Source organism: Cheilinus undulatus, linkage group 2 (assembly GCF_018320785.1).
Source record: "Cheilinus undulatus linkage group 2, ASM1832078v1, whole genome shotgun sequence".
Classification (NCBI taxonomy): domain Eukaryota; kingdom Metazoa; phylum Chordata; class Actinopteri; order Labriformes; family Labridae; genus Cheilinus; species Cheilinus undulatus.
The window spans coordinates 877041-891595 of NC_054866.1; the positions used below are offsets into that span (position 1 = coordinate 877041).

Sequence of the window (14555 nt, forward strand, 5' to 3'; positions counted from 1 at the left end):
CCTCCTTTATAGCTAAAAGCTGGCAAAGCTTAGCCTCCTCCACCCCAGCTGCCTCCTTTATAGCTAAAAGCTGGCAAAGCTTAGCCTCCTCCACCCCAGCTGCCTCCTTTATAGCTAAAAGCTGGCAAAGCTTAGCCTCCTCCATCCCAGCTGCCTCCTTTATAGCTAAAAGCTGGCAAAGCTTAGCCTCCTCCATCCCAGCTGCCTCCTTTATAGCTAAAAGCTGGCAAAGCTTAGCCTCCTCCATCCCAGCTGCCTCCTTTATAGCTCAAAGCTGGCAAAGCTTAGCCTCCTCCATCCCAGCTGCCTCCTTTATAGCTCAAAGCTGGCAAAGCTTAGCCTCCTCCGCCCCAGCTGCCTCCTTTATAGCTCAAAGCTGGCAAAGCTTAGCCTCCTCCACCCCAGCTGCCTCCTTTATAGCTCAAAGCTGGCAAAGCTTAGCCTCCTCCACCCCAGCTGCCTCCTTTATAGCTCAAAGCTGGCAAAGCTTAACCTCCTCCACCCCAGCTGCCTCCTTTATAGCTCAAAGCTGGCCAAGCTTAACCTCCTCCACCCCAGCTGCCTCCTTTATAGCTCAAAGCTGGCAATGCTTAGCCTCCTCCACCCCAGCTGCCTCTTCTATAGCTTAAAGCTTGTTGCACCCTCATATTCGTGCTATTATGGATTAAATACTTCTAAAATAGTGTCATTGTTTTTAGAATCGGTTGTCATCATTTTATCTGCTAGACAGACCCAAGGAGCTTTTTTTGAGACGAGCCTTCTCCGACAAGTCAAACAGTAGTAGATCCATTTTGCATTAAAATGGTTAAATTTATGATGAGTGTTCCTGACTAAATATAGGCTATAAAATAAAATGATTTATTGCTTGACTTTGTTGAAAAATACATAAGATTAGGAACTTAAGAAAAATTGCATATTAAATTGCAATCGCAATACTGGAAAAAAAAATCGCAATTGGATTATTTTTGCTAATTGTTCAGCCCTAATTGTAAGTACTATGAATAAATGAAGCCATAATTAAGTATGTCATTTACATAAAAACATCATTGAGGGTTTATTTTACTTTTAGGGCATATTACACCATGTGTCAGTTAGAAAAGTTTAATTTTGCATTAGAATAATCACTGGTATATGTCAGATTTTTGTATGTTAAGTCAAATTTCAGTGTCAGTATGTATATTACTGCTAGACTGCTCTCATCAACAATATCTGAAGTCTATATGTAGAGGCCCACTGCTCAGCCCCCCATCCCCACCAGGTTGATTTTGAATTGAGAAACCTTTCAACAAAAGCTGCTCTCCATCAGGTCTGTTATTAAACAGTAGACCGTTGACTTTATTTAATGGAAGAGGGGGAAACACTGCTAAGAGTGGCCCTACTTAAAGGCATACTTTTGGCAGCTTGCTTCCTCCCTTGTTATGTAAAATTTGTCCTATTAGACAGACAGCCAGTATTCAGACCCTCTTCACCATTTACAGTGTAGTTATGTAGCAGCCTGATGCTACAGTCGAAAAACACTTTCTTCACCTTTCCCTTTTTTTCAAATTTATGAAAAACAAAAACAGCACAGAACTATAAATTGAAGTTGAAGTTTTTAGACCCTTAAGCTCAGGTTCCTCTCATGTCTCTGGTCTTTGCTGAGATGTTTCTACACCTTGATTGGAGTCCACCTGTGCTATGTTAAATTTATTAGACATGATTTGGAAAGGCACACGCCTTTTTGTGGAAGGCCTCACAAAGCCGAAACAAGAGTTCAAAGGAGCTGCAGAGCTCAGAGACAGGATTGTTGACAGGCACAGATCTGGGGAAGGCAAAGAGAAAAATCTCTGCTGCACAGTGGCCTCAATAATTCTCAAGTGGAACAAGTTTGGTACAACCAGGACTGATACTGATTTCTGAAGAAACTGAAAAATAGTAAAGCACATTAATATTTCTTGATTAATATGTCAGATTATAGTTATTTACTGTCATTCCTGAGGAGAAAAATGAGTTTTAGTGGTTGAATGTTATGCTTGATTCATTTCTGACTTCTCAGAGAAGCCCAGTGAGCTGGCTCAGATTTGGGTGAATTCAGTTTGAAATTCCTCATTCCTGTTCAAAATGGTAAAACGTGGAGAGCTGACTGAAAATGAAAGAGTCCGCATTAAAGCACTTCATGATGCTGGATGGTCTCTGAGACAGATATGACAGCTGGTCTGATACATTTGTTAAGCACTGTATGTCACATTTTATATACGTGTTGTAAGCTTTGATGAAATATTGACAGATTTCAGTTTTACCAGTGGTACTACACTCATAATTTGGATGTTTCAGATGTCTTACAAATACTGTAGTGGATCAATTGTCTTATGTATTTCTTGTTGCTTTCCAAATTAGATATGTTTATTTTTTTCTCAAAATAATGGTGGATGCTGAATCAGGTTTATCCATCATACATAAAAATGATACATTTGAAATAACAGATATGTCTCATATGTCTCTATATATGGGTAAAGGCTGATGCTTTTCCTCTGTATCAGACCTCCTAAACCTCTGAGAAGATTTCCTCCCACCAATCGTCTAGCATTAGAGCACGCATGTATGGCTGCTGGCGTCTGCACACTCTCTCTCCCCCTCTCTCTCACACCCTCTCTTTATAAATTCCACTTGCTGGTTGCCCATCTAACAGCCCTGTATGGAAACCAGCGAAACCCTTCAGGACATCAGATCCATGGAATCTGTTGTCGGTTCTATCTAGGTCAATGTCTACAATAGCTGTGCAATATTTTCTTTCTTCTCCCGCTTCTCTCTTTATTTCTCCTGATTGCTTAACCCCAAAGGTTGATTTTCCTCTGCATGTATAAACATCAAAAGTGGATGAAAAATGTACGCATATTAAGCATGCTTTGCATCTTTCATGCAGATTAGTCCCTGGTGAAATATTAAAATATGTAGTGGTGTGATGTTAACATAAGTGTACAATCTAATATTTGAAGAGAATTACTTTGAAGTTACTTCTCATTAATATTTGTTCAGTAAATTGGTTTGGACAGTGCCATTTTTCAAACAAAGCTGTTGGGTAAGACTGGCTCAGCACGCTGTAACAACAATAGAAGGACTAGCAGCACAGAAATGTGCAACACACCAGCACCAGGATCTGTCTGATCCATGGAGATGATGTAACATGACCTGCTGGAGGTAGCTAAATTATTTGCCTAGGCATGAGAAAAAACAACAAAAAAAATCCCTCTGCATCCACATTTTCCTCTCCTAATTTTTTTTTTAATCAAAAGGCAATTCTGGCCTACAGAACAATAACCTCTTTTTGTCCACCAACACTGAAGTAGATCTGGAGAACCAGTTAGAATGTGTTTGTGAAAATTATTTAGCTTTCGATGTAAATTTCAACGTTTCCTGTTTCTCTTCCTTGTTTCTTTGCGTTTCTTTTTTTCTAGCCGTTTTCCACATCATTTTCTTTGTTTCCCTGCTAGTTGCCTTGTGTCCACATCTGTCCATAGAGGAGTTGGTTTCAAAACACACTGGCCTTTTGTACAACAAACCTGAAATACAGATTTATTATCACTTTACAGGGACTTGAATGAATAATGCAGTGTTGTTTGTAGGCTGGACCCTCACCATGTGTAAAGCTATCTAAGCATCTTTGAATTATATACTTCTTCCTGTTACATGGCAAACATACTCATTAGGTACTTTTTGAGGGTTTTTTTTAATCATAAATATTTCCTCTGCTTTTACACCATTTTTAGACATGATCAGATTTATCTCCAAGTGTGACCCTGGAGTTTACCTCCACACTCCTAGGGCTACTCAGAAGTTTTAAAAGGGAGCTGTTGTGATATTTGGCAGTACTCATTTCTGTAACTATTGATTAATGATAATTTGAACCTCTGTCTTGATGTGTGCATGGTTTTTAAGTTTTTGCACTCAAGTTTAATGTAGACATGGAGAAAGGCTCGTCTTATGTAGGGGTGGAAGATATTCCATATTTGCCTTTATCTGGAAAGCTGATACTAATTTATTTAGTGGATACCAGTATCAATCCATAAATCAATGAAGTTCAGACCTAAAATTTCAGTCTTTAAAACAGACTTAAAAGTGAATGGTCTGAGGGTAAACTCTGTTGGACCTGACTAAAACTGCACTAATTATTCGTGCTCAAGGCCAATGTTTACAGACGATTTATTGGTTGTAAATATTTGCAGAAATGTTCATATCCGGTGATACTGATATGCCAATAGTATTTTAAATCCCTGTTTTTTTCATCTACGAGAAACAAATCACAGATGATTGTAGAGGAAAACCCAAACTTTTGAATATCCATAGTAAATAAAGCCTGCAGCGGTGACAGAGCTGTTCCTTCTTGGACCTTATGAGTTTCCCATGCTATCTCTGTTTTAGCATTCCCAACACAGTGAAGACAACCATAGCCAACACGCCTCTTTAAATGGCTTTTTCAACAGGTTTGGACGTTGATATTCCCTTGTGTTCATGTGTTTTTTCCAGGATGGTAAAGCAGAAGAGTTTTGACTCCTCCGCTCTTCCTGCCTAGATCAGAAGAATTATGAGAATATTGGTGCACACACTGAACCTGCAGTGAGCTGACAATTTGACACTTATCTTCAGGTTCTCATTGATTTTATTTTCTCTTTTGTGTTTTCCAGGACAAAGATATCTCATCACATCCACAGGAGCCTTGTATATTCTGGACGTCCTGCCTGAGGATGGGCTGAATAACTACCGCTGCACCACACGGCACCGCTACACTGGCGAAACCCGTCAGAGCAACAGTGCACGTCTTATTGTATCAGGTTGGTTTTAACTGGAATCAAAATAGAGTCAAGGCAATGAAGGACATATATTTCCATTCCAGGATTAAAAAGCCACAACATCATCACAAATGATCAGGTTGGATTTGGTCTTTTTAAACTGCACATCAGAAATGATCATATTAGGGATGCACGATATTATCGGTAGTATATCGGTATCAGCCGATAGTAAAATTTACGCCGATGTGAACGGCCGATAATATGACGTCATAATTAAGCGCACGTGATGATGCCAGACGTGTGCAAACAACAACAATAAACACCATGTCAGCTGTGTGGGAGAAGTCTGAGGTGTGGGAACAAGACAGCAAAGTAGCTGTTTGCATCCTTGTAACATCAGATGCGTGGAGGAGCTCGACAACATGCCTTTAACACCACCAGTTTAATTTCACATCTAAAAAACCGCCAACCTGATGACTGCAAGGACTATAAAGAATGGCAAAACTTCGTGCCAGGGAAAACTCTGCAGCAGCCTCCACTTAAGTCATTCAACAAAGCTAAAAAATACAGCAGTGACCACCCAAAGGTAAGGAGCTGAACAGGAAAATCATTGAATTTATAGCTCTTGATAATCAGCCTTTCAGCGTGGTGGAATATACGGGCTTCCACGGGCTTATGATGCATTTAAAGTCCCGCTACGTTATACCTAGCAGGCGCTTATAGCCTTACCTGAACTGCAAAACTTTGTTTCCAGTCACGTAGAGAAGCTCCTCGTTAAAGCTAAACATATTAGCTTCACCACGGATATATAGACATCATCACGTTTAGCCTCACTGCCTCCGTGGATAGAGGAGGATTTTACTCTTAAAAAGTCTGTCCTACACTCGCAGGAGTGCTGACTCAGCAGCCGCAGTTGCAGCCGCTTTTGCTAACATGTTTAGATAGAGATAAAAAGAACGTGTGTGTCGTTCTACGTGACATGCGCGAAACATGGCAAAAGCAATGACGGACTTCTGAGTGTCGTCTCCTGTGCACACTCGAAGGTGCATGAAGGTGTGTCCAGCATTGGAGATGTGTGTGTCACTGTGTGGTTACAGCACTGTTTACAGTGAAATGCCCATTAAACTTGGTGGCTTAGTTAGTTTGTGCTGTTTAAAGCAGAATCAGGAGAACTACTTTAGTTGAAGTTTTATTTCTGTTCATCTTGAGTCTCAGAAATTTAGAATTATAATTAAACTCTGAACTATAGCTAGATTTCTTTTTTGCATTTAAGAATCTGTGTTGTTGTTTTTTAAAGCCCTTTGTCAGGAGTATCTCAGGGAGCCATCCTGCAAACTGGCTGAGTAATAAGGAGAATCAGTCTAAATGTATAAGCTATTTCTTTTTTGCACTGAGGAGCTCAGTGTCAGCAGGTTATTTTGCTGCTGCTTATTGCCCTCAAAAATGCAGATGACTTTGGCTGTACTGTTAAAAATACATGTGAGCATGTAATACACATGTAACCCAAAGACATCACTGTAAGTTTGTCATTAGTGTATGGCTGTATTTGAAAATAAAAACCCAATATATCCTTCAGTTCTGATAAAAATCAAATGTTTTGTCAGTTTGTACAAAAATAGACTACCAATATTTTAAAAAAAAATGTAGTCCATCATAGAATTGGTGTTTATCGGATATTGGCAAAAATGCAGTATTGTGCATCCCTAGATCATATCTAACCCCATGAATTATGGGACTCTGCCTGAAGAGTTGATTGGTATGCTGGCTCGTAAGACTAGAGTGATAAAACATGCATTCCTATGCCACATTTAGACGTTTCAGATTATCAAACTTATTTTAATGTTACAAAAGTGAAACTGAGTAAACACAAAAGTCAGTTTTAAATGATGATTTTATTTATTAGGGAATAAATTAGTTCAGTTTCACTGTCCACACCCAGGCCTGACTACTGCCAGACCTAATAGAGCAGAGAAACAAAGCCACTGACATTTATCAGTCTGGAAATGGTTACAAAGACATGTCTAAGGCTTTGGGACTCCAGTGAACCACAGTAAGAGCCATTAGCCAAAAGTGGAGAAAACTCGGAACCGTGGTGACCTTCCCAGGAGTGGCCGGCCTACCAAAATGACTCCAAGAGCGCATGGACGACTCATCCAGGAGGTCCCAGAAGAACCCAGAACAACATCTAAAGACCTGCAGGACTCACTGATTCAGTTAGGGTCAGAGTTCATGATTCACTAAGAAAGAGACTGGGCAACAATGGCATCATTGGAGCGTTCAAAGGACAAAACCACTGCTGACAAAAGAGAATACGAAGGCTTGTCTCACGTTTCACTGAAAATATCCTGATGATTCCCAAGACTTTGGAGACTAACCAGAAAAAAGTTCTGCAAGGTGTGGTTTTGGCCTTGGAACTCGCCCACGGAAGCCATTTTTGCCCAGTCTCTTTCTTATGGTTGTAACATGGAACCATGATTTCTGCTCTCTGGCAGAAAATCCTGGAGGAGAATGTCTGTCCATCAGTTCCTGACCTCAGGCTCAGGCACACTTGGGTTATGGAGCAGGACAGTGATGCTAAACACACCAGCAAGTCCACCTCTGAATGGCTTTTAACAACAAAATAAAGGTTTTGGAGTGGCCTAGTCAAAAGCTACTTTCACACTGCCTCTCTTTTCTGTGTCTGTTACACCTTCGTTGTGCATCGCCGTTCTGTATGAAAGCAACCGTTCTGCAATGGGGGGTCGATCTCGCCCCACCTCTGATCCAGATCGAGAGGTAGTATCAGAGCCCTAACAGACTTTTCCGCAACGAGGGTGAAAGGACGTCACGGCATTCTGCAACGGCCAGTGTGTGCTACTGTCTCCATAAACGGGAGATTTAAAAACCAGCGTGGTTTAATCTAGCGGCATTTCATGGCAGAAAACAACAGCGGGATAAAACAAAGAATAATGTGGATTAACTGGAGAGACTGTGAGGTTAGAGAGCTGATCACTCTGTACAGGAGAGGAGAGAGCAGACACATCTCTGCTCACAGCAGTGTCTGAAAAGTTCAATGATGTGTTCAAGTGAGCCCGGTACTCTGAAGTTTCCAACCTCCGACGTAAATACGTGCGCTGTGACACTGCTTAAAGTCAGACCTCCAACTCAGAAACATGGAGGGGAAAAAGTCTATTGGATATAATTGATCAAAATGAATGTTCATGTTATTTTCCCTGTATTTTATTTGGAAAATACAAAGTTTTGAATTGAGAAATCCAGAGTTCCCAGTTTCATTGAAAGCAGCGACTCGGGCAGCAGCTGCCATCTGATTACGGGACGCCGGGGTGTGTGTGTAAGCTCAGGCGTGCACGGCTCTGTTACACCTTTGTGTGAATTGCTCGTTGCGGAACAGAGACAGGCTTTCCTTTTCTTTTTTCTTTTTTTTTTTTTGGCGTGACCTTAGCATTAACAGCGTTACTGTCAGGTTCAGGCAAAATCCAAAAACAAAAGGAGGACCCAATTGCAGATAAACTCAAAGAAACTGATTTAATTAAACAAACAAAAGAACTTACTTAAACTAATCCACAAAACCAAAAGTCCACGAAACAAAACAAAATCTACAGGAGCACGAGGAAAGCACGAGGATTAACACGAGGAGTAACAGATGCAGAAGACATCTACAATGAACCGACCCAGACACAGGGAGACACAGAGCTTAAATGCACAGGGATTGATTAACAACGGAGGACAGGTGTGGACAATCAGACACAGGTGGAACTGGCGAAGGTAATCACAGTGGAGGGAAACTCAGGCAGGAAGCAAAACTAGAATCACACACAAGGAAAGGCAAACTACAAAGTAAAACAGGAAACATGGAACCTAACACAAGAAGCACACAAGGACTGAAAACTGGACACAAGAAGCTGAACTACAGAAACACTGAAAACACAGGAGGATACAAAGAACCAAACACTAGGAGGGAGACTCAAACACAGGGAGGAAAACTGAACATGAAACACAGGAAGTAATTCTAAACATGGAATAATTAAACAAGAAGCACAGGGAATAAATCAAACAAGGAGTAAAGCTAAACATGAAACAATTAACTAGACATGAAACACAAGGAGTCAAACTAAATACTAGAAACAGGGAATAGACATGAAACAAGGAAGCTAAATACTACAAACATGATCTAACATAAGGCACGAAATTCACAGAAACACAAGGACTACAAGAAACACCTAAGAACTAAACACCAGAAATATACAAACTAGAAAACCTAAGTACAATGTAAAACTAGAAACATGGAAATCACAGAACAAACAAGGAAAACACGAGGGATCAAGAACTAAACTGAACTATACAGAATAAACACAAGAAAACACTGGAGAATCTCAAAAACGTAACAAATCAGAACCTGGATCATGACAGTTACAGGCCGTTGCTGCTGGAAAAACCCTTCAGTGAGGCTGAATTACAACAATTCTGCAAAGAAGAGTGGGACAGAATCCCCCATAGTGATACAAAAGACTCATTACAATCACAAATGCTTACTTGCAGTTGCTTGTCCAGTTATTAGATTTAGGGGGCGGTGACTTTTTCACTGAGGGCTAGGTAGCTTTGGATGGCTTTTTCCCCTCAATACATGAAATCATCATTTAAAAATGTATTCTGTATTTACTCAGGTTATCTTTGTCTAGGGTAGGAGTTAGTTTGATCATCTGGGACATGTGAAAAATATGTAAAAACTGAGAAATCAGGAAGGAGGAAATGGTCTTTAGCAGCACTGTATTTTCTGTACCATGTAAACATCGACATTAAAGACTAGACGAGACATGAGATGCTCAGCATTATTGCACTATAAGTTTTGCTTTACTGTTTGCTCAGTTGTTTATTTCATGTGTTTAAAGTGTGGATCACTAAACATGTTTTATTTTAAGGTTATAAATGCATAAACTGATGAGGAGAAACTGGATTTTTAGTGACAGTTAAGTCCCTAAAGGAAATCAGGGAAAACTGTGTTTCTATCTCTCTCAAAATACAAAATATGTAGGACCGAGAAGAATCAATCTAAGAATGTCAAGCAGCTAAAAACACTCTGTACTAATAGACAGTAAATCCTCACCTGCTTTCAGACCCCACCAATGCTGAGCCAGTCATCCTGGATGGCTTTGACCACCGTGAGGTGATGATCAATCATCGGGTGGAGCTGTCCTGCAAGGCCTCAGGCTACCCAACACCCAAATATCGCTGGCTGAAGGACAACAGCCCATTAGAGCCTGACAGTCGCTTCCGGCAGACCATCACAGGATTGCTTATAGAGAGCACACAGCCCAGTGACTCGGGGACGTATGTTTGTGAAGTGTGGAACAGCTATGGCAATGCTGAGGTCATGGGTCGCCTCTATGTGAAACGTAAGTCTTTTACACAATGGACTGTGTATTTTTGCATTATCTTGTCTGCATGATATTCATTTACAAACATCACTGCTCTCATCTAAAAGTTGAACTGTACTGAAACAGACACCTTTTAGGGAAAAATTCCTGTCAAGTTCTGTATGCTTCTCAAATGCAAGGATTTGTTGTCTTTTGCATAGTTAGTGATGTCATTTTAAAATTATACTATTTAGCATCCAGGACTGTGGTAGGCCATTTTGGATTTTTGTGTTGTCTTAAACTAAGAGTAATTGACTTCCTGTTTGGATACAGACCTGTAGTAATACTTAAATTGAAGAATTTTAATTGGACTAGAGTTATTTTCTCCCATTTAAGAGAGAACAGAATGGTCATACAGATAAAGTAATAATCTTTCACCTAACAGTGCAGAGTAATACCAGAGTGTCAGTGCAGCACTTTAGTTTACATGTCTGAAAAGGAGTGGGAGAAAGTGCAAACTTTTTAAATCATTGATCATCAATTATCCAGCTTTCTTATTGATGCTTACCAGATTATTAGGTATTTTTAACATGATCTAAATCTACATCTCATCAGTCAGATATATAATTTTAATATTTGTTTACCCTTCTAAAAACAGAACTATCAAAAATATAAGTTCATCACTAATTTTTGTCCTTTATCAAATAAATGTTTAAATATTTATTTATATTTATATGAACATAAGGTTACAAATTGATGTGCAGTATATAAATTTGGAGGTCGATACCAATATTAGGACATAAATAATTCACATAACTGACCGATTACATTTTTTTACATACTTTAAAAATAAATAATAATAAAATAAATAAAACAAATAGCTGCAGCTGATCCCTTGAATAAAGCCCAAACATATGTTACAAAGACATAAAATGAAGGCAGAACATTTAAATATTTCAAATACTTTTATTATCAGAAAAGAACTATTATGAACAAAATACAAAAATACAGCAACCTTGGGAATAAAATAACAAAATAAAATGAATTAAGACACACAGTTTTCCACATGTGCCCTCTGCCCCTTCTTATTCCTGCATATTTAACAGAGGTGGGTTATAGTGCAGAAAGTATAAGGTCACACATTTATTAAAGCAGAATTCATGGCAGAGATGTTGTGATTGGTGTAAATCACACAGATGAATTTATCTGTAGCTTATAGATCAGTGGATGAGCACCGTCTTAAAAGTCACTGGTAAAACACGATTTGTAATGTGCCTCTCTGATGACCTCTAATCTTTCTGAACTGTGAGGTCATGATGAATGAAAACACCCCCCTCCACGCCACTCTGCTGGTCGTAACTCGTGTTCCTCTTATTTGCCCCGGTCGTATCTGGCAGCATGCGGCTGCCTGAGTCAGCGTGATATTACTGTGAGATATTTCACCATTACGTTCACTGTGCAGGTGCTGACTCTGCTTAAGTTTACAGCTAGCTAATGCTAAGCTAGGCTATACTATCCTTAGCTCGCTAACATAAACAGGTAAGCCTGACCGACACGATGAGGCACGTCAAGACTCATGGACAAGTGGGTTGAATAAAACAGGAAACTTATGGAGTTCTTGTTTAGTTATAAACCTACTAATGAGACAAACCATTGTTTCAGCTCAGCTGCTCTGGGCTCTAGTTCACTCTGCTGTAAGGAGGTAAATATAGAGAGTCTGAGCGCCCTCTACTGGATAAATAATACAAGACATATTCCCTGCACTTTATTAGCAAAATTACAAGTGTTTACATCCGTGTCTATTGGCCAACTCTGGCACCAATATAGAACTCAATATGTGACAATATTATATGGTCATATAAATGTGTCCTCACATAAACTTTACACTGTTCTTTAGTTACAAAAAGTCAAAGATGAGAAAAGAATAATAAACAGGTAATGTTGAACAGCCAGTGGCAGTCAAACGCCCTCTTCAGCCCCATACCTCATCAAAATCATTTCTTTAAACCTCTTTGAAAACTGGATTATGATTTGACATTGCTAGAGCTCCACATTCAGACGTTTCCATATTTTCACCACAGAAATACAAAAACTTCTCCTCACTGAATTAAAATTGTCCCCTTAAATGGGGGTTATATTATTGTTAACCTCAGAATAAGGAACTTGATATGGATTGACAAGGAAATAATGGGGCTGTGAAAAGGTAAGTGTTTGATAACACAAGGTTCAGATGACTTCTGACTGTCCACTGAGCTGTCTGAGTTTTTTAAAGTGAAACGAGACATTAAGGGGCTGTTGTGGACTTACTTGACATCACTGTGGCTGCAGGGAGATGCTGCAGCAGCTTAAGTAAAATGTGCTGCAAAGGACAATAAATCATGCAATTAATCCTGACTTTGAAAAAAACTAGTGCGCTGATTGTGGACTGTAATTAATCATGGTCAATCCTTTTATTCTTGACAGCCTGATGATAATGATAATAATCATAGGGCACAGAAGAAAACAGTTCATCATTCAAACTAAAGAATAAAGACATATCATTTCTTCTGTTTGTGTGCTTAGAGCCCTTGAAAGCAGTGGTCAGCCCTCGGAAGGTGAAAGGCAGCGTGGGTAGCAAGGTGTCTCTATCTTGTAGCGTGAGTGGCTCAGACGAATATGAGCTGTCATGGTACCGCAACGCAGAGATCATCTACCCTGGGAACAACGTTCGTTTCACCGGGCTTAACCGGGAGAACCTCATCATGGAGGGAATGTCCAAGAGCGACGGAGGCGCCTACCAGTGCTTCGCCAGGAAGGGCAAAATGTCAGCGCAGGACTTTGTGCAAGTCATCCTGGAAGGTAAAATATGTACATACTGATTTGTAGGGTGGAGTATGTCAGGGCCAGACTGTAGCAGCCGCTGTATGCTTAATCAATGCGTTAGCAGAAACAGATCTAGATCTTGCACATCAATACAGGGCTTATGTGTTAACAGCATCCTGTTCTTACTCTCTGCTATCTGCTGCCTCTTAAATGATCGCCTCAGACTTCAAAAATACACAGATACACTCACAGACCTAAATCCACAAGACCTACCTTGGCAGCGTTGCTGAGGCAACTGTCTCCAGTGGCCAGGGAGCTGTAAAAATAAGATATTGATAATCTATAATCATGTGGAACAGATCTACATTATCAGAGAGCAGCAGCAAGCAGAGGTGGTCATTTCAAAAGCTGACCTCTCTCTCTCACTCTCTGAGGTATTTTACTGCTCAGAATAAAAGCCACAGAATCAGGAATCCAGACAGCTGACAACAAAATAGAAAAAAGCATGGCACCCTGTTAACTCATAGGTGGGTAGAGTTGGGTAACATGACCTGACCTTCACAGGGATTTGTGATCTGATCTGATCTTCACACAGATGCAGATGTAAAATCAGTTACTAAGTGGATATAATAATCATGGTCTCAGTAAATTACTAAAAGTTATCGTGATTATGATTTGTGATTATGAGCTCATATTTATATACATTTCTGTCCCTATGCTGCCCCCCAACACACACACACACAGATGGTACTCCAAAGATCCTGTCGTCCTTCAGCGAGAAGGTGGTCAACCCCAACGAACCCGTCTTCCTGCTCTGCAACGTCAAAGGCACACCCCCTCCCAGATGTTCATGGTCCCTGGACGACGACCCTGTCATCAAAGACAGCCACCATCACCTGGGACACTACGAGACCCACGAGGGCCATGTGGTCAGCCAGCTCAACGTGACACATACCCAGGTGCAGGACGGCGGGTTGTACCGGTGCACGTGCAGCAACTCGGCCGGGGTCGTGTACCACCAGGCTCGAATAAACGTAAGAGGTGCTTGTCAAATCAGCTCCTCCAAGAACAACAATACACATACCTGTCTGTCTCTGTCTCTCTGTGTGGATTCATGGAACACGAGTGATTGTTGAGTTCAATATTTGCTGATGTTAGACCTGCTTATGGGACAGTATGTTGTCGTGAATTTATTGGCCTTATAGTTCTGATATTAAAGCTTTGATCACATTTATATTCATGTTTGCAACCCCAATTCAAAAAAAGTTGGAGCACTGTGTACAATGTAATTTTAAACAGAACTCAATGGTTGTCAAATCTTATGAACCCAGATTTTATTCAACAACATATCAGATGTTGAAACTGAGACATTTTACCATTTCATAAAAAATATCAGCTCATTCTGAATTTGATGTCAGCAACACATCTTAAAAAAGTAGGGACGGGGCAACAAAAGGCTGGAGACGTAAGTGGTACTAATGAAAAACAGCTGGAGGAGCATTTTTCTACGATGAGGTCAGTAACACGACTGGGTATAAAAGGAGCATTTTAGAGAGGCAGAGTCCTCAGAGGTGAAGATGGGCAGAGGTTCATGAATCTGTGATCCAAAAATCTAACTTCTTGAACATAAAAT

At 40.2% G+C, this 14555-nt stretch overlaps 1 protein-coding gene across 2 annotated transcripts in view; it reads left to right on the forward strand.

Annotated features, from left to right (window-relative positions):
- Window positions 1-14555, forward strand: part of dscamb (Down syndrome cell adhesion molecule b) — a 243532-nt gene that overhangs the window by 153217 nt on the left and 75760 nt on the right. For both annotated transcript variants that reach the window (XM_041814159.1, XM_041814168.1), the window contains exons 4-7: window positions 4662-4808; window positions 9881-10159; window positions 12683-12958; window positions 13667-13963. In XM_041814159.1, the coding sequence (XP_041670093.1) occupies window positions 4662-4808; window positions 9881-10159; window positions 12683-12958; window positions 13667-13963 (999 nt within the window). The remainder of the gene's footprint in view (window positions 1-4661; window positions 4809-9880; window positions 10160-12682; window positions 12959-13666; window positions 13964-14555) is intronic.